Source organism: Lepidochelys olivacea (genome assembly GCF_965140295.1).
Source record: "Lepidochelys olivacea isolate rLepOli2 genome assembly, chromosome: 3".
Classification (NCBI taxonomy): domain Eukaryota; kingdom Metazoa; phylum Chordata; order Testudines; family Cheloniidae; genus Lepidochelys; species Lepidochelys olivacea.
In genome coordinates, this window is record NC_140413.1 from 92,151,530 (window position 1) to 92,172,702 (window position 21,173).

A 21,173-nucleotide genomic window follows, 5' to 3' on the forward strand; every position below is an offset into this window, starting at 1 on the left:
GGCCTGCAATGTGAATGAGGTCAGATTAGATGATCACAATGATCCCCTCTGACTTTAAAGTCTATGAGTTTATCAAACTGTATCATATGTGGTATATTTTATCTATTCCTACTATATTTCTTTTAATATTTCTTGTATTCTTTATGTTATGGGGAGGCTAAAAATCTAAGTTACAAAAGGTAAATGTCACAACACAAATGTTTGGTAGCAGAACAGTATGGGACTTCAAGAGAAAACAAAAACAAGCTGGCACAAACATTTCTGACATCTCACTGGCACATCTGTTTGATAAATAGTGAAGGCAGACGAGTCAGTACGAGCTGACTGGTGTACACGAAAAGCATAAACACCCATTTTGCTCACTGGCAATAAAAAAATGGATCCTCATGTGATGAAATATTAACAGGTATCACAATAAAATGGGAGAAATCAAAGGAGGACCTTACCCATACATTTAAGTTCTCCCCAAACTATAGGTTTATGCAATACAAAAACAGAAAGCAGAGATAAAGAACACACTGATATTCTAAAAGGAAAACCAAGAGCTTTTTCCTGCTTCCTTAGTTGAACAAACCTCTCCAGTAGTAAAATAAGAAAGAAAAAAAGTGAGAACTAGTTTTAAAAACCAAAGAAACTTATGGCTCCTGAATTCTCTGAGTATTTTTATGGGGAAAACTCACCTGGATTGGTATAGGTGTACCTTGCAGAACGAACAAGACAGACATCTTCATTCTGCTATGTTCACCATATACCATTCCAGACAGCAGAGATAAGAACAAAAGACTCCTCATCAAGGAATAGACCACTCATCCATCTAGTCCAAAACCCGTACCTGATAGTAACCTATATTTGATGCTTTAGGAATTGTCAAACTTTTACACGGCTTGGTCAGTTGTACCGCACATTCTCACAAGGAAAATATTTTAGTCTTGTCTGAGATATACTGTATACATAATATAAAATAAAAGACTCTGATGGCAATAACTTTATGCTGTGAAGGATTACAATTGATAATACCATAGAATTCTTTAGCATTGCTTGTGTAAATGAGTATTATCCTCTATCCCCTTTTTAAAAGAGCCAAACTTTTCATTCACTTTGACTGTTGTGTACTGAGTAGACTTCTTCACAGAGCTGTCTAAAACAATGCTTAAATCTTTCTCCCAAGGTTACAGATAGTTCAGAACCCACCAGTAAATACAAGCAGTTTAATTTAAAAACTTTCCAATGTGTTCTTCCATATCTTTTTCTACAATGACTCTCCTACGTTATCACATTGAACAATCAAATTTATTAGGTCCTCCTGGAATTCCTTGCAGTATTATATATTCCTGAAAGGGCTACCAATTCACTTCTCGATCAGATTCAAGGTTACCACCTATAAAGCCCTATGTTGGCAAACCCCGTATTACCATAGACTACCTCTCATATGCCTCACCATGTCAACTGAGGGCTGGCCATGAGTCGTATTCATAGCCCATCCTGCAGAACTTCAAGAAGAGGTTTTATATTGGTAGAGGAGAATCTGATGCATCATTCATAAAGTCAAAATGTAAATTTTGTCCAAATTGCCCCATAGGCTGCATTAATGTATTTCTTATGAGACAAAAGCAGGGTGTCTTTAACTATCACTAAAGATGTTAAAAAGCTTAATTATTTACTATGTTTTCAGAGTGTTAAACATAAGAAATGAGGAATCAGATGGGTAACTGGTTCCTGATTTAGAAGGTTGAGAATTTGTGGAAGTGTCAGTAGAACCAAAATCCACGTCTAAGTGAGGTCTGAAACCATAGCTTCCATAGCCAGATGGGAGCCAATATTATTCCTCGATGCTATTTTCTTTTTTTTCTAGGAGTGAAATGAGCATATAGGTGTACAAAAAACCTGGGGCCACTTAGAGCATATATTGCCCCCTACTTCTGTATACTTTTGGTCTTACAAAAACTGAACTCATTTTTTTTCTCTTGGCTCTTAAGGCAAAATAATGCACTGAAACTATTTTGAATCTTTGAGTTATCTTGTATGCCTGTGCATGCAGGCTCCATTTCCTAGGGTATGTATCTTCCCTATTGAATCAATATGCAATGTTTGCCTTTTCTTTGATGTGAAGAGCATGAGCACACCAGACATGATTTTCTGGAAGATTAACAGTGTGTGTGCCTTCCTGTGATGAGCAATGGTCCTTGTTCCCACCTTTTAATTCAGGTACGTCATTGTGTGTTCTTGTTGGTAAAGATTTGAACAATGCTTGTAGTGTACTGTCATTTAGAAATGCAATGAGGTGAGCTGGATCATTGCTGCTTCTTTATTCCTGCCTGGAACCAAACATACTGTGGCATTTGGGATTTCAAATGTGCTCCCGACCTGTGCAGACTGGCATTAGTTATGACAAGGATCCTTTCTGGTTCTGACATAGGATAGTCCATTTGAGTCTGTAGGGATCGAATTACAGAGTCTGGAACACTCACTCGGATGTTTAGTTTGGAAGAGATAGAATCTCTCTAGTGTCTGCAAGTTTGAGAGGCTGTGTGGGCCATTAGATAAGATACTGGACTGAGATTCAGAAAATACAGATTCCATTCCTTGGTCGATCACTAACCTGCTGGAAGACCTTAAGAAAGTCACTTCTTCTCTCTATGATGTGTCTGTCTGGTATATTTAAATATTTGTGGCAAGGACCGTCTCTTACTACATGTCTGTAAGTGCCTAGCACAATGGCGCTCCGATCTTGGTTGGAGCTTCTATTACTACTACTACTACTACTTTAATTATTATTATTATTAATTACTGCAATAATAGCTGAAGTGTCAAAGTGGACCCATTGTAGGTTTTCCAGTCATGATACTAGCATGTTGGTGCTAGCAGATATATCATACCTACAATCTTCCTCTATCTCTCTTCCGAGATTAAGATACTGTCTTTGGTTGAGTTGAGTATAACCCTCAGATGTTATACCCTTTGAGCAGAGATCAGGACACTTTTCTTTGTTTATCACAAATCCTTTTTTCTGTAGGAAAGCTATTCACTTTGCCTGTATCCTGGATCCCGAGGGTGAACTAATTAGTGAGTTGTCCGTAGATTCTCTGTTCTCAAAAGGCCACAGCCAAACTACTAAAACCATGGTAATAACCCTCAGCAAGGTCAATAGATCAAAAGAAAGGGCCCTGTACTAGAAATAAGTCTTGTGGTAATGAAAGTATAACTAGTTGCAAAGTACAGATATCCAGACACAGATGTGGAAATACATCTCCTTCGGGTCTACAGATGACAAAAAATATTGAAGGGATAGGATTGCTATTACCAAAGTTAAGGTATACATCCTGAACTTTGATTTTCAGGCTTTGAGATTGAAAACAGCTCAACGGGTTCATCCAAAAATCAAAGTTCAGTATGGAGACTACTGAGCCTAAATCTCATGTACACTAAAGCTCCTTCACACCATTCTAGCAGTGTGAAGGGACTTTACATCCTCCTTAAAAACCCATTTACAGTCCTGAGTGGTAAATGGTAATGACAATCAGTCCCTTAACATCTATAAAAACAGCCTTATTATTTCCAAGCAGGGAATTGCAGTACACAATTGAAGTAGGAAGAAGCAAAATGGCTGTGACCCAAATCTTTGCTCAAACAAAAAACCTTTTTCTTGAAGGCCAGAAACCAAAGCCCGCCTCTCATTAAAAACAATTATAAACACCACATTCCAAATGTTTACGCAATTTTAGAAATAAAACCAATCAAATACGACCGGGTACCTCCAACCACACTATAATAAAATTAGCTACCAAAAGCCTAAAATATGTAGTGACCTCAACATTTGCCCATTTTTTAGACATGGACTGACCTCTTAAGGTCATTTAACATAAGGTTAGGTCCAACTTCATTCTAAAAATACAAACAACTTATTAAAGTGGTCTACAATATCACTCCACACACACAGCACTTGTATGAAGAGATCTTCCTTCTCATTATTAGTTAGCTTTACATACTGTACTCACCTAAAACTGCCAGAAGTAGGTGATTACTAGAATTACGGAAAGAAGACTGACAGAATCAGAAAAAAAAAAAAACTACACACAGAGCTACAGCAACACCCCTTTGCCAATCACAGAGAAACAAGATGAATATACTTAATCCATTTCAAGGTGAGAGTATGGCCGCAGGAAACTAAAGCAAAGCTGTCAAGAACCAGAAGTAAAAAAACCTGAAAAAGAACTAAACCCACCAGACAAGATCACAGTCCATAAAATCCCCCAGCAAGGTCAGACTTTACTAGAATATAGTTAATAGCATTCAAGAATCCCAACTGAGGATCTGTTTCTGAAAAAGTAACAAGTGAAGAAAAATGGAAAATGTCTTTTGCATTTGTTTTAGCTGTCTCCACACACCATCATGGTATGGCGTAACTCAGGGGGTTCTCAAACTGGGGATCAGGACGCCTCAATGAGTCCTGAGGTTATTACTTGGGGGGTTGCCAGCTGTCAGCCCCCACCTCAGACTCTGCTTTGCATCCAGCATTTATTGTTTTTAATTTATAAGGTGGAGGCTTGCTATATGAAAGGAGTCACCAGTACAAAAGTTTGAGAATCACTGACGTAACTCTTAGTTTGTGTGGCTTGGCGCAGGTGAATGAACGTAAAAGACAGAATAAGCTTTTTACATACATAAGTTGCCTCCTATGCCCACAATTCTCCTCTTACCCTGAACCCTGAGAATAACCTCTCTCCCTTTCACCATTATTTTTCTGCATTTGTCTGTTCCAAAATCTTTATTCAGAAAAAGAAAAAAAAAATCCCAAAGCACATGCTCATTTCCAACAGTCTAACTGGTATTTTTACACTCCGGAAAAACAGGGAAGCTTGATTAACTAAGGCTGTCAAGCGATAAAAAAAATTAATTGTGATTAATAGCACTGTTAAACAATAATAGAAACCATTTATTTAAATATTTTTGGATGTTTTCTACTTTTCCAAATATATTGATTTCAATTACAACAAAATACAAAGTGTACAATTCTCACTTTATATTATTTTTATTACAAATATTTGCCCTGTAAAAACCAAAAGAAACAGTATTTTTCAATTCACCTAATACAAATACTATAGCGTAACCTCTTTATCATGAAAGTTGAATTTATAAATGTAGAATTATGTACCAAAAAAACCTGCACTCAAAAATAAAACACTGTAAAACTTTAGAGCCTACAAGTCCACTCAGTCCTACTTCTTGTTCAGCCAATCGTTCAGACAAACAAGTTTGTTTACATTTGCAGGAGATAATACTGCCCGCTTCTTGTTTACAATGTCACTTGAAAGTGAGAACAGGGGTTTGCATGGCATTGTTGTAGCTGGCATCGCAAGCTACTTATGTGCCACATGTGCTAAAGACTCATATGTCCCTTCATGCTTCAACCACCATTCCAGAGGACATGTATCCATGCTGATGACAGGTTTTGTTCGATAATGATCCAAAGCAGTGCAGCCCGACGCCTGTTAATTTTCATCATCTGAGTAAGACGCCACCAGCAGAAGGCTGATTTTCTTTTTTGGTGGTTTGGGTTCTATAGTTTCTGCATCAGAGTGCTGCTCTTTTAAGACTTCTGAAAGCATGCTCCATACCTCGTCCCTCTCAGATTCTGGAAGGCACTTTAGATTCTTAAACCTTGGGTTGAGCACTGTAGCTATCTTTAGAAATCTCACATTGGTACCCTCTTTGTGTTTTGTCAAATCTGCAGTGAAAGTGCTCTTAAATCAAACAACATGTTCTGGGTCGTCATCTGAGACTACCATAACACAAAATATATGGCAGAAAGCAGGTAAAACCATGGAGCAGGAGACATACAATTCTCCTCCAAGGAGTTCAGTCACAAATTTAATTACTGCATTTTTTTTTTTTTTTAACAAACATCATCAGCATGGAAGCATGTCCTCTGGAATGGGACTAGTTTTGTTCAACATCTTTACTAATGATCTGGATGATTGGATTAATTGCATCCTCAGCAAGTTCGCAGATGACACTAAACTGGAGGGAGAGGTAGATATGCTGTAGGGTAGGGATAGGGTCCAGAGTGACCTAGACAATTTGGAGGATTGGGCCAAAAGAAATCTGACTAGGTTCAACAAGGACAAGTGCAGAGTCCTGCACTTAGGAAGGAAGAATCCCATGCACCGCTACAGCCTGGGGACCAACTAGCTAAGCAGCAGTTCTGCAGAAAAAGACGTGGGGATTACAGTGGACGAGAAGCTGGATATGAGTCAACAGTGTGCTCTTGTTGTCAAGAAGGCCAACGGCATATTGGGCTGTATTAGCAGGAGCATTAGTAGCAGATCGAGGGAAGTGATTATTCCCCTCTGTTTGGTACTGGTGAGGCCACACCTGGAGTATTGCCTCCAGTTTTGGTCCCCCCACTGCAGAAGGGATGTGGACAAATTGGAGAGAGTCCAGCAGAGGGCAACAAAAATTATAAGGGGGATGGGGCACATGACTTACAAAGAGAGGCTGAGGGAACTGGGATTATTTAGTCTGCAGAAGAGAAGAGTGAGGGGGGATTTGACAGCAGCCTTCAACTACCTGAAAAGGGGTTCCAAAGAGAATGGAGCTAGGCTGTTCTCAGTGGTGGTAGATGACAGAACAAGAAGCAATGGTCTCAAGTTGCAGTGGGGAAAGTCTAGGTTGGATATTAGGAAACACTATTTCACTAGGAGGGTGGTCAATGATTGGAATGGGTTGCCTAGGGAGGTGGTGGAATCTCCATCCTTAGAGGTTTTTAAGGCTCGGCTTGACAAAGCCTTGGCTGGGATGATTTAGTTGGTGTTGGTTCTGATTTGAGCAGGGGATTGGACTAGATGACCTCCTGAGGTCTCTTCCAACCCTAATAGTCTATGATTCTATGGTGGTCGAAGCATGAAGAGGCAGATGAATATTTAGTATATCTGGCATGTAAATACCTTGCAATGCTGGCTACAAAAGTGCCATGCAAACGTTTGTTCTCACTTTCAGGTGACATTGTAAGTAAGAAGCGGGCAGCATTATCTCCTGTAAATACAAACAAACTTGTTTCTCTTGGCAATTGGCTGAACAAGAAGTAGGACTGAGTGGACTGTAGGCACTAAAGTTTTACATTGCTTTGTTATGGAGTGCAGTTATGCAACAAACAAAAAATCTACATTTGTAAGTTGCACTTTCACCATAAAGAGATTGCATGACAGTACTTGTATTAGGGGAATTGAAAAATACTATTTCTTTGGTTTGTCATTTTTACAGTGCAAATATTTGTAATCAAAAGTAATATAAATTGAGCACTGCACACTTTGTATTCTGTGTTGTAACTGAAATCAATATATTTGAAAATGTAGAAAAACATGCAGAAACATTTAATAAATTTCAATTGGCATTCTATCGTTTAAAAGTGCGATTAAAACTGCGATTAATCGCGACTAATTTTTTAATTGCGATTAATTATTTTTAATTGCGTGAATTAACTGCGATTTAATTGGGAACCCTAATTACAACAGATTTTGTTAAGTATCTTAAATATAATTAAAGTATTTTTAACACAAATTAAAAAAAAACACAAAGTTTAGCATGTTTTGGCTGATGTACCACTTTTTAAATTGAGCTGCTTTTGGGAATGTAATTGAGAATGTGCCACTTACAAGCTGAAAAAATGGGAGTAAATGAGTCTTCAAAAATAATACTACTCAAAATGAGAATGAACTCTTAAAAATGAGACAAGCAAAAGTCCTTGATAACATCCAAGCTGTAAAAGATAATTTAGGTCAAGATTTTCAGAAGCCTCCACTTTTATGGGCACAAATTATAGCACTGACAAACAAATTTCCCACAGTGTATAAAATCAGGTAATTAGATGGGGAAATACTAACATATGCACCCATAACTAATTGTGTGCACAAAGCTGCACACTTAAGTTTTTGTGTTCTCAAAGTTGAAGCCATAGCTAAAGCAGTCACCATACAGACACAAAAATAACATGTGTTTACTAAATCATTTCCAAAAAGCTATTCCTTTCTGTCACTAAAATTATGTTTGGCCTTCTTTTATCTGTCTTTTTCATCCAAGTACTCAATCAACTCAATGCTACTTCACTACTGGCATTGCAAAAAAGTATAAAACAAAGAATTTGTGTGAATGATTTAACAGGGGGAAAGCACTTTATTATAGTAAATATTAGCATGAATACACACAGTAGCTGCAATTAAAAAGCCAGCATTTATCAAAAATTACCACATAGTAGTATCTGAGATTACGATAGTTTCCCCCATATTTAGGGCAGGAGATAGGTGCAGTAAATGTGTGGTGATACTGGTAATTGGCAAATTTTGACTTTTTACATGTTTTCTACTGTACCATCAATGTAAACATGTATGATACCTCCAAATAATTACAAAACTAACTAAGCAATATAAACATACATAAATACCTACAACAAGAAACATTAATAGGTAGAGAGGCATAAATCCACAGAGCGTGGATAAGAATACCAAAGAAATGAAAACAGTTTCCTCATGTTTAGTACCACAAGGAAAAAAAAGAGTATACTCTTTCTCATCATTTTAATGAGTAAGAAAGGTTTTCACATTAAATCAGTATTGTTATTACTGAGTAATCTCTAATGAGTTATCATCCAAATTAAGCCTAGAGACAAGTTTTATACTGCTTTCATACAATTAGTCAGTAATAAACCATCAGCAGCCTAAATCCAAATTATAACTTTCCTTTGATACTTAACTAGCCGTTCTAGTTACCTGGTCTAAAAGATCTTCTACCTTCTTTTGCCAGCCATCCCTAGCAGCATTTTTTTCACGTTCTTTCAGTTGCAAGAGCTGAGTCATGGCGGCCTTTTTATCCTCTTCATGCTGAAGCCTCAACTCTTCACGAAGTTTACTACATTCCTGTCTGAAAGAAAAAGTAATATAATTAAAACATGATCTAGCCTTTCATAAAAATAAAAATTAACAAGTATTATTGAGAAGTGAATTTGAAATGCTTATATAATTACAAAAATATTTGCTGTACTTGTACATTGCATTAATAATGACTTGTTTCATTTAATGCATGCTTTTCTTTCCTATTTAAAACAAAGAAAAAACACTTGCCGAAGATTTTCTGTCCATTTTATTTCTAGGTCACGAGCCATTCTGTCAACTTTCATCTTCTCCTCTTCCCTCATAGCAGAAATCTTTGCTTCATGCTGCTGTCTCTCCTGTTCTAGTTCCCCCTGAAAATACAAACTTTATAATGGAGACTCAGCAGCTGCAAAAAAGTATTTTGAACAGAAATCTTTCTCTGAATCAAAATAAAATTCCTGCCAGTGTTGCCAGCATTGACATTTTTGGTCATTAAACACTTGTTTACAGGTGCCTTATTATAACATGATTAAAGTATAAAATAATTAATAAAATAATTCAAAAATCTGACTCCTAATGAAGACTGTTTTCATTGTTATTTTCAGCTCCACAAATATTTGAGCTCCCTGAATTATACTTCTGTCATATTTCTGACAAAATATTTTCTTAAATTTATTACTTATTTGAAATTTTTCAAGAAATCATTTATGCAAGTAATGTTTGTTTGTATGTATCATATGCAAAATAGTTGGCTGGAAGTATTCAGCACTTGAAATTCAACATTTGAGCTGTTTTGATCAGATACAAAGTTCACATGGTATGTTTTTCTGTTCCTTACCTGGCCAGGCATAATTATAAGAATCAGGTTTTTGTGGTGGACACTTGTAATCAGGAATTCAAAATTCATTTGAACATTTTGTAATATTTGCTTAAACTTCATAGTTACAATAAACATTCCTGCCAGCAGTGTTTGCTTTATTTATGAAAAGCCAACACATGAGGCATGTGGAGAGTATCAGAGTTTTTTTTAAATGAATATTCGTGGGACATTTTTTGCAGTATTCGCCCTGCTCTAATTAATACATTCTAAAACTTGCTGAGACAATTGCTAGTATTAACCATTTCTTAAATGTGAACATTTAAATTTCGGATGCTTATTCTTTCTGAATGAACAGTGGTTATCTGAATGTTACAGGTTGGGACAAAAAAAGATGCTAGGCTTAAACTAGCAATCTTTTACATTGGACCTTGGCAAAGACTATTATTCTGCCAGATAGGGGATGGGATTATTCACGTTTAAGCATTTACCTAAAAGATTTACTATGTAAAGGATATTTTCCATAGCAACCACGTATGACATCACAAATAGAGAATTATGATTTCAGATAGGGAAAAAACAACAAAAACAAATAAATACTGAAAATGCTGTTTTCCTTTTCAAGAACCATAAATGGAAAGAAAATATGACAGTACACAATAAGCAAATTGGTCTCTAAATAGCCTACATTTCTGTAAGGCCTCAGTAGGTTTTTAAAAGGAAATTAACTGAGGGGACAAAGAGTATTTTCACATACATAAGCACATACATAATTTAAGATGCAAATCCTACAGCAAATTTAGTTCACAAAACAACAAAAAATAAATTATATGTTTATATAGCAGACTAAGTCAGAGGTTCACCAAACAGTACTACTGTTTTTTGTTGAATTTAGTTTCAAGAGAAGAATATCCTTAACACCTTTTTTCACTTTACAGAAATTGTGAACCTCTGTGCATTTGCTTTCTGAAGCTTTCTTACTCAGTCTTTTAGGGATATCTTCCACTTTTAAAAAGAAAATTTTAAAAAAGGACATGTCAATTAAATGTTTGTTATTTCATGGTTTGAGCGCACATGAAATGAAAACCAACAAGAGTAAAACACAAAATTCTAGCTCTAATAAAGCTACTCGGAGTTGTTTACAGTACAATTTCAATTAGCTAGAGAAAGATGTATTTGTCGCAACACTCAGTTAATAATAGAAATGACCTCTTAAAATATTCATATCTAATTTTTATGTTCTAAGCCTTGAAATGAAAAAAAAAAAAAAAGGAAATCAGCATTTTTTTTTTAATAGGGCTATATGAAGCCACTTCTTTAATATTCCCATTAAAACAGTGGTTCTCAAAGCCAGTCCGCCGCTTTGTTTACCTGCCGTGTCCGCAGGTTCGGCCGATTGCAGCTCCCACTGGCAGCAGTTTGCCGCTTCAGGCCAATGGGGGCTGTGGGAAGGACGGCCACCATGTCCATTGGCCTGGAGTGGCGAACCGTGGGCAGTGGGAGCCACGATCGGCCGAACCTGCGGACGTGGCAGATAAACAAACTGGTCCGGCATGCCAGGGGCTTTCCCTGAACAAGCGGCGGACCAGCTTTGAGAACCACTGCATTAAACCAGGTCTTGATGTTTAAAAAACAGTCAGTAAACACTATAATTGTGTTTTAAATCATTTGCTTTCCCATCATGCGGTTACCTCAATATTATACAATGATTCTGTGGTTTCTCTCAGCCTTGCTTTGGATAACTCTAGTTCTTTTTGGAGTATTTCCTGGGTTTCTTGAAGATTGGAGATGTGTCCTTCTGCAGCACCAAGGCCCTGTTCACTTTTTCTTACTTGGTCTTGTAGACGACACACCTACAATATAAAGAGATACAATATTTTCATAATCATTACTAGTGGGAACTAAACAAAATCAGCCTCATATCTTTCACTCTAAGGATACGTCTACACAGGGATAAAAGACCCACCGTATGGCAAAAGCTGGCCCAGGTCAGCTGACTCAGGCTGGCAGGGCTCAGGCTGCAGGGCTAAAAAAATCGCCGTGCAGACATTTGGGTTCAGGCTAGAGATCAGGATCCGGGATCCTCCTCCCTTGCAGGGTCTTGGAGCTTGGGCTTCAGCATGGGCCTGAGCACCTACACAGTGATTTTTAACCGTGGAGTCAGAGCCCCACAAGCCAGGGCCAGGCACGGGTTTTTGATCCCTGTGTATACAAAGAGTTTTGCTTTAGTGAATACTATTCTCTTCCTTGTAAATCAATTTTTGTCCATGCAACCTATTTTCTCTTTAATACGACTACTTTCATGTCCTTGACAGGCAGAATTCCTCCTATATATTTAAATTTACAGTATTTGTAAGATTAACAACTGAACACCTTTAAAGGAAAAGGTATCCAAACCTGCACTTTGAAACATTTTGTGAAAAATTTTACAGAATACAAATAGGAGGGGCTCGTGTTAGACTGTTTTGGGGGGTAGACTGCCAGGGTGGCACCCAGGCAAGCAGTAAAAGCAGAAGAAGTAGCGGTGCTCTGAAATGGGGTGTGGAATTTAGGGACTGAGCTAGGGATACATAGTGAAGAATTGAGATAAGAACACGTGAAAAATAGGTTGGACTTTGGTACTGCCCGGGCCACTTTGCACCTGCAATCAGGTCCTGCCTGTCCCCAACTCTCATTTTGACCAAATGTGGTCTTGTTCTCGGCTGCTAGCTCAGTCCTTCCTTCTCCTCCCGCGTTTCGCTGTTGCTCGACTCCCAGTCCTCCTTCTCACTATGAAAGCATAGCAGGTGCTGTTCTACTCCTCTTGAGCCTGGTCTCCCTTTTTGTCAGCATGGTGTCATAGTTCAGTGCTGTTGTATTAACGAATTTAAGGCAAAAAAAGACTGAATGGAAAGCATGACACCAAGGAGACCCCTGGGACCTGGCAGCTTTAGACAGCAGAGTGAGAGTACAACACGGGACATGTTGGCCCCAGGGGTAGGTGCTACAAGGAGGGTGGGGGGAAAGGATTAGCAGGTGAAGTACTCAGGAGAGCCCCCGCAGAAGCAGCAACAATCATGACCGAGTGCAGCAGGGAACAGGTGAAATGCCAAGGGGACTTTCATCCCCTGTCAAAAGACTAGCAACAAGACAGAGGGAAAGGGTGAAACTTGGTTCTTGCCCCAGAGTCTGAGCAGAAGCTGAGTGGAAGGTTGGGGAACAGGAGAATCACCAAGAGGAACTTACACTACAGCAAAAGGAGCAGCCAAAGGAATAAAAGTGATGAGAGTAAGTGAATTGTTCAGAAAAGCCCCTGACCAAGCAACAGACACCGGGAATTCCACCCCCTTCATTGACCTATTTTAACCATTAATCAGGACACCTTTTAATACAAAAAAGCCTCTAACACACTACAAGAACGTTACATTAAATTCTTCATTTGAAAAACTTCAAATCGTTAGAAGTCAAGCAATTAAAAAGGATCTTAAGAATTCCTCCACTTCAAGTATACAGTACAAAGTATGCAATCGTTAACCCTGAGCAATGCGACATAGTAGTCCGCAAGTATTTATTTTACAAATATGAGTAAACTTGGTTTCAATATTTGGGGCAGAAAATTAAGATTTTTTTAACATGTTTCTACAGTTATTTACAAATACTAATATTACCATCTGTTATTGATATTTTCCTCCACATTAGGGAGGAAAACATCAGTTATTACTAATTTGTTTTCTGGACTTTCATATCCTATCTAGATTTTTCTCATAAATTTTGATACACAGGCAGCAGAACCAATGAAAAGAAGGCACCTCAGCTCCTCCTGTTCTGGATCTTTCTTTGCTTCTTAGTCTCTTGGTTTCCTTAGTTATTATTTTTATAAAAAAATTAAAAATTGAAACAGAAGAAAAACTAAAAACAGGCCAAGTCCAAGAATACCAGGAATAATGATGTGTAGTTGCAGCCATGTCAATCAACAATCCCCTGCCCCAAAGATCCTTCCATGGATCTTACATATGCCTATCACAACTTGCGGTATACATCTAAATGCCCCAACAACTGTGTGAGAGAAACTAGTCAATCACTATGATCTCAAATGAACTCACACAGGAAAATGATAAAAAGACAAAAACACCTGATTCACCTGTGAGTGAACACTTTTTACAAAGTGACCTATCAGTCCTCATCCTCAAAGGAATCCTGCACAAAACTTTCAAAAGATGAGCTTGGGGGCTTATATTCATTACTCTGTCAGACACTAAAAATCATGGACTGAACATAAGCACTATATTTATGGCTTATTACAACAAACTCCCTCTTTTTGCCCCATGACAGCAGAAATCTTAATAGGCCACTCTACCTTGAATGGTTGATTACAACACATGCTAACTACTTATGCTAAACAATCTGTTCCACCTTGCATTTTTCTGTGATGCTGGGAGTTTCTCTCTCATACCTGTACAAGTGCTCTGTGTGGCTTAAAAGGTTGTCTCTCTCACCAACAGAAGTTGGTCCAGTAAAAGAGATTTCCTCACCCACCTTGTCTCAGGAATAATAAAAACACTACTGAATTAGTTAGCTGGAAAAAAAGTGTTAATCAAAATCAGAATGATGAGTATATGTAATGTAGAAGCTAAACAGAGTTTTATCTAATTCAAAACTGGATAGAAATCTCTAAGGAAACCTAGATGTTGCAGGAGATGGTACTTTTGATTCATTAGGAGGCAATTTTTCCTCTGAGGCAACAACAAACCAATGATCAAGCATGGTGATAAAGATATTACTGAAAGTGCCTGTCATCTTTTGACAATAGTGTTGTGACAGGTTGGGTCACAGAAACCACCTTGGGACTGCCACCTGATGTGTGGAGACGACTACTGAGCCCACTTTCCCTGGCAGCTTGGAACTTCAGTACCCTGTCTTGTTGAGCCAGACACGCTAGCCTGCTGCAAACACAGACCCAGGTCTGAACCACGTCCCACAAAAGCTGCAGACTTAACAGAAAACAGCTCAGAAAGTGCTCCTGTCTCTAGCTCCCAGATACCCAGTTCCCAATGGGATCCAACCCTCAAATAAATACGTTTTACTCGACGCTTATACAGGTAAACTCAAATTGTTTGCCCTCTATAACACTGATAGAGAGATACGCACAGCTGTTTGCTCCTCCAGGTATTAATTACTTGCTCTGGGTTAATTAATAAGTAACAAGTGATTTTATTAAATATAAAAAGTAGGATTTAAGTGGTTCCAAGTAATAACTGACAGAACGAAGTAAATTACCAAGCAAAATAAAACAAAAAAACACAAGTCTAAGCCTAATACATTAAGAAACCCTCAGAGATGTTCCAATAAGCTTCTTTCACAGACTAGACTTCTTTCTAGTCTGGGCCCAATCCTTCTCCCTGATACAGTCCCTGTTCCAGCTCAGATGGTAGCTAGGGGATTTCTCATGACTGGAATCCCCTTTGATCTGTTCCACCCCCTTATATACCTTTGGCACAAGGCGGGAATCTTTTGTCTCTTTGGGTCCCCACCCCTCCTTCTAAATGGAAAAACACCAGGTTTAAGATGGATTCCAGTTCCAGATGACATGGTCACATTTCCTGTGAGACCCCAAGCCTTCATTCTTCCTGGCCTAACTCACAAGAAGACTTGCAAGTAAACAGAGCCATCTACAGTCAATTGTCCTAATTGATGGGAGCCATCAAGATTCTAAACCACCACTAATGGTCCACACTTTGTATAACTACAATAGGACCTCAGAGTTATATTTTATATTCCTAGTTTCCTAGATACAAGAATGATACATTCATACAAATAGGATGAAGACTCAGTAGATAAGCTTTGTAATGATACCTTGCAAGAGACCTTTTGCATGAAGCATATTCCAGTTACATTATATTCACACTCATTAGCATATTTTCATAAAATCATATAGAGTGCAACGTCAAAAATGTAAAACTGAAGCCCTGAACATCCGTGGTCCTTGCAAGAGGCATAGCATTAACCTTGGTATCCTAGAGAAATTTCAGTCTGAATAATTAAGCTTTGTTTACTGTAGTTTCAGCACTGCCCTCTGGTTGCAATTCAAGCAACAAAGCACAAACTCAGGAACTATATTAGCACCATGGAAAAAGTTTAGTGCTGTTGCTCAAGTCCAGTCAATATTTATAGTTTGTGAAAATTCTCTTAGCCCTTTCAGAAAAAAGCAAACATTCAGGGATCCCTGATTAGGATGTCGCTGATGAGAAACTACTTTCTGTCCCTTATGTTCCCAACTATAGGTTTCTTCTAGAATCAACTCTCTAGGCACTGACAGGCAAAGACAGAGAGTCTATAGCAGCACTACTATCAAAGTTGGTGAACCAATTACACAAATGTATCATTACCCCTAGTTTACAGATGGAGAGACTGAGGCACAGAAAGTTGCACTGACTTGTTCAGTGTCACACAGCAAGTAACTTCACCTCTCTGTGCCTTAGTTTCTCCAAATATAAAATGGAAATAATGATACATATCCACCTTTGTACAACACTTTGAGATCTACAGTTGAAGAACACTAACTGTTCTCTCTCTTGGTGGGACGGGACTTTTTAAAAAGCCCAATATAACAGGAAAACTGCATTAGTCTCTCATCTGCCCTGGACCATCGGTTAAAAAAAAAATGTATCAGGCTTTTCCACTGGTACCTCCTTGTAGTAATATTCACTTTGCCTCAGATTCTGGGTAAGGAGTTGGTTATCTGCCCAGGTCCTTGAGGGCTACACAGGGCCTTGAGGCAGGAAGTAAAAAGTGTTTCCAAGGTGGCCAAGGATAAGCTCAAACTATAAGGCAAGGGTTTTTCTGCTTAACTGCTTTCTTTTCAATTACCTTCTTTATTTCAGTCATTAGAGATGCAGCTAAGAAAATTAAATTGAGAAAAAAGGAAGATGAATAAAAAACTGAAGAACGTAAGTGCTCTATACATATCTGACTCTTTGAGGCAGACAAAAAAAAGCAGAAAGAGAAAGACAAGTGCTGAGATGAGTAAAGAGCAGAAACAGGAGGTACCAGAAGGCCTTATTTTCGTCGGTAAAGCTGCTTGTCTGTCAAAAGCTATGGAGAAATGTCTTCAGTTAATACTGATGGAGCTCAAGCTAAAGAAATAAAACATTAAAACAAAAATGGCACATATAATATACTTTATTATATAAGAGGCAGAACCAAAAGAGCTGTTTCTCTTCTCTCATTCTCTCTCTCCTTTTCTAACATATATTACTTTTTATACACAGTAGCTTATTTTTAATTGTCAATAACTTGGTCTCTTTATAAATATTATGAAATAAAAGATACACAGAGGATCAGTTGTGACTAGCAGCAAAAAATGGCAAAGATCATGTTAGAAAACAGCAAGCAATTTCTGAAAACTTCCAAAACCAAGTATATTTCTTCTTTTATTTCTGTCCTATTTTAACAAATTATCTAATCGATAGATGCAAGATATTTCTGATTTTGTGTAGAGCACTAGTGTTTCAGCCTCACATAGCCTGTGACAATGGGCCCTCTGATTTGGTGATACATGTGAATCTCAAACTTGAATTAAAAAAAAAGTTTCCATTTTCATTGCAAAGATATCTTTGAAACATTAAACCAATATGAACTGAATTAAGCCAATAGCTAATGCTGAAGGAACAATCATCTGGGCTCCACTTCTGTAACAGGAAAGTACAGGACAGAACTTAAAGATGCCCGCTTTCTACTACCATCTCTCTCTCTCTCTCTCTCTCTCTCACACACACACACACACACACACACACAGAGTAAAAAGAGTCAGCTAAGTTCAGGGTGTATTTCAAAGAAATGTTCCATAACCTTATCCAAAATCCATAGTTCTGCCCTGGGTATAATGGTGTTACCGTGGAGGAAATAAATTGTTTATATTTTGCAGAGAGATGAATGGCACACTACTATTTTGCAGGGCTGCTCAAAAACAGTAAGACCAACTCTGTTTTCTTAACTGTTTCCCACGAAACATTAAATACAAAAAATTTAAAGTATAATGATACATTTGCTTCCGATATATTGCATACCTGGTTTTTAAAGTTTCAGTTTGAAACAACTTTTTACTACTTTCTCAGAAACCCCTGACAATACTTGTTTATAATTGAAATGGTGACACAAAAGTTAATTATTTGGCACTTCTACAATACTAAATACAGAAGTAGTCACATGTTGGTCTCTTTTTTTCCCCCCCAGTAGGTCCTAAGTTATTCAAAGCTACCAAAAGATAATTGCTTATCAATGAATTGTGTGTTACAAATGATGGTGTTTTGAAATTATGGAACTCTCTTATAATAAGCTCTTTCAAGATACTGTATTACTTGATTCTATACCAATTTCATAATCTGGTAGGCCGGCTGTTCCTGCTGTAAATGTATATGTTGCTGCTTACCACCTTCACATTTCAACACTTCTTTAACATATCAACAAGTTTTCACACTCTGTAGCACACAGATATATGATGAAACTGTAACACTTCAATAACCTGGGACTGCATGTGATCTCTATGTTTGCAGTGTTGTTGTAGCCATATGGGTCCTAGAACAACGGAGCGACAAGGTAGGTGAGGTAATATCTTTTATTGGATCCACTTCAGTTGGTGAAAGAGACAAGCTTATGATTTTACACAGAGCTCTTCTTGCACAGAGCCCAGACCTGAAGAAGATCTCTCTGTAAGCTTGAAAACTTGTCTTTTTCACCAACAGAAATTGGTCCAAAAGAAGATATTACTTCACCCACATTGCCTGTCTTTATGAACATCCTAGGGTCACGAGTGAGTTATCATCTTTGGCCATGACTAACAGACAGATGGCATTATGAAGAGAAAGGGTAATAAATATATACCTCCTTTTATGTAAAGAGCCAAAATATTATTTAAAAAATGTAAACATATGAACAGGAATGTTAGAGACACAATAAAAGGATGGAACTGGCATTTCACAAGAAAGATTCTTCTGCATCAGTGAATATTCAGTGTTGTACTAATTACAGAAAATAAATGCAGTATTCTACCTCTTACAAACCCTTTCCCAGTTTTGCCTATGAAAGTCTAGAAGTAAATTATTGTTGTAAGCAGAGCACCAGTGTCTTGTACTTACTAAGTTAAGACAAAAAAGGAAAACCTAGAATAAACTACACTAGCTACTCTAGTGGATTGGATTTATGTTTTCTGAATAAAGAATGACAATCGGTTTTGAAATGTGAATTATATTCCCTGTTCGGTAGCACCTGGATAATGAAGGTGAAGTCTCACTAAATAAAAATTTCAGCTCTTTCCACTCTACTTAGTTGCCACCTGGATAGGAACACATTAGCAAAAAATGTAAGAATTAAATTTAATATAGAAGGTTTTAGCTTATGTTACTAGAGACAATCATTAAAACAGAAATAAGAAAAACAAATTGGAATGATAGCATGAAAGTGCCACTGTAGGAGGACAAAAGGGAGATAAGGAGGCTTTCTACTGAAGTGGCAAAATAAACAAATACCACAAGTGATCATGTTAGCAACTTGAAAATAATTTTTACACTGAGATAAAATTAAAGCAGCCAGGTCAGTGGCATTCTGGTACTCCTTCAAACTGGCAAGAGAGAGATCGAGCTTCCATTCCCAATCTCAAAAGGCTTGAACTACTGGCAAAGATACTCATTCCCATAACTATTCAGTAGTGCCAGAGCCGAGGAGTGTCCAGCAATGATAAGCATTGTTCAGTAGTGACATTTATGACTGATTAAACAGCAACATTGATGAACTTTGAAGATGGGAGGTTCAAAAGGGGCTGAAGATGTACCAGATGTAGGGAGAAAGATATAGCTAAATATACATGTTTAATATACAAATTTATAATTCTGCATCCTGTACTGTCATCCAAAAGTAATCAGTTCTGTTTTTAAAAAACAAACAGTGAATTTAGTGTTTTTTGATGTTCCACACGGTTAGAATTAGAGAGGCATCTTCTCTGGTCCACAGAATCGATACAACATGAGAAATAACGGTGCAAATTCCTAATTCAGCAAAGCCCTGGTGCACATATGTTAAGTCCATCCCTATTCAGCAAAGGACATAAATCCCATTGAACAGTGAGGTCAATGGGACTTAAGAATGTACTTAAGTATTTTGCTGACACAGGGCAAAAAATTCCATATACTGATGGAACAATAGAATATGTCTGACCTGAAAGAACCATCTCTGGGAGTTTCTCTGCCAAGACTTGGTTGGATGTAAACTGTAAGGCAGACACTTACTCACTAAGAAATTGACGGAAACCACCAATTTGTCACATTTTAAATACAAACTAAAACTATCATTAGGTAGTCTGGAATACATGACTATATATTGTATCATAATGGATAATTTTATTATTGGAAATAAGAGTTGAATTCTTCCTTCCCAGGAAACTTTAAAAAGCATCTGCATGCTGTGAAATTAGCCACACTTTACAGCAAACAAATTATAAAAAAATTGGGTTACCAAAAAGATTGGCCTTTTCTCTTTAATTACCTCTTGAAGTATTTTGTGCATGGAAATTTAGTAAGTACTTGATTTGCACATGAGCAGAGTAGAGATAAATGGAGCTGTTTACATGATCGTTTTGTACCTTAGTTTCCTTTCCTTTTGCTACACTAATTTGTAAGAAAATATATTGTAAAAGAAAAAAAAATCATACTTTGACAGTGGTCAAGTGAATTATATTTTGGGAATACTCATGTTAAAACAGACAATGAGGTAAAAAAGGCCCAACAGCATGGGCTCAGTCCAATATCTAATTCACAAAATCAGTTGAATAAGCTATCATTACTGATTAAATGTGGGCTAATGCATATGACAGTGAGCTAATTTGACTAAGAAAATTCTTGCCTCCTGATTGGCTGAAGTCAGCTTTGTAGTCAGTTCTTCCCTCATATTTTCCAGCTGCTGTCTAAGCTGATTCTTATCCCCTTCCAGATGTAGTTTCTCCTTTTCAAATTGCTGCTCCAACTCCTTAAAAAACCAGAAGAACAAAACAGAAAAATTACATCCATTCTTAGTAGTCATTACATGTCAAAGGTGTACCGTATTAAAAAGAAAACCAGAGTTTGTTTTCCTCCAGAAATACGACAGCTTTTAACTCCTAGAAAGAACTCTCTTATCTCAAAGAGAATTATAATCAGGGTAAGTTTTGCCTGTTATTCTGGAGATCATGGCTTTTTTGTGTACTTTCTAGTCCACATCCCTTGTTGATAAGATAAAAAGAATAGTATGTAAAACTTCCTTTTATAATACCATCATTACTTTGCAGTAAATTTAGCATTCAAAAATGTAGACTCTCAGTCTCCCATATACGTGGGCTCCACCAACTCAGGGACCTTAAGTTGCGTCAAACATGAGTTTTAAATTTGATAACATAGTATTTAATTTCTATATAAAATGCAGAAGAGGAAGCAGTAAAACCTTAAAGTCTATGCTGAGGGGTCAGACAGGCAGCTGAGCTGCAGTTG

General features: G+C 37.5%; 1 protein-coding gene across 10 annotated transcripts in view; it reads right to left on the reverse strand.

Annotated features, from left to right (window-relative positions):
* FAM184A (family with sequence similarity 184 member A) overlaps positions 1 to 21,173 on the reverse strand; it is a 167,335-nt gene that overhangs the window by 51,407 nt on the left and 94,755 nt on the right. For all 10 annotated transcript variants that reach the window (XR_014710776.1, XR_014710777.1, XR_014710778.1 and 7 more), the window contains exons 6-9: positions 20,554 to 20,676; positions 11,373 to 11,534; positions 9,114 to 9,235; positions 8,763 to 8,913 (exon numbers count right to left, since the gene is read on the reverse strand). Coding sequence is in view for 6 of the 10 variants with exons in the window: in XM_084622832.1 (XP_084478958.1) it covers positions 8,763 to 8,913; positions 9,114 to 9,235; positions 11,373 to 11,534; positions 20,554 to 20,676 (558 nt within the window). In the remaining 4 variants the exon portion in view is untranslated. The remainder of the gene's footprint in view (positions 1 to 8,762; positions 8,914 to 9,113; positions 9,236 to 11,372; positions 11,535 to 20,553; positions 20,677 to 21,173) is intronic.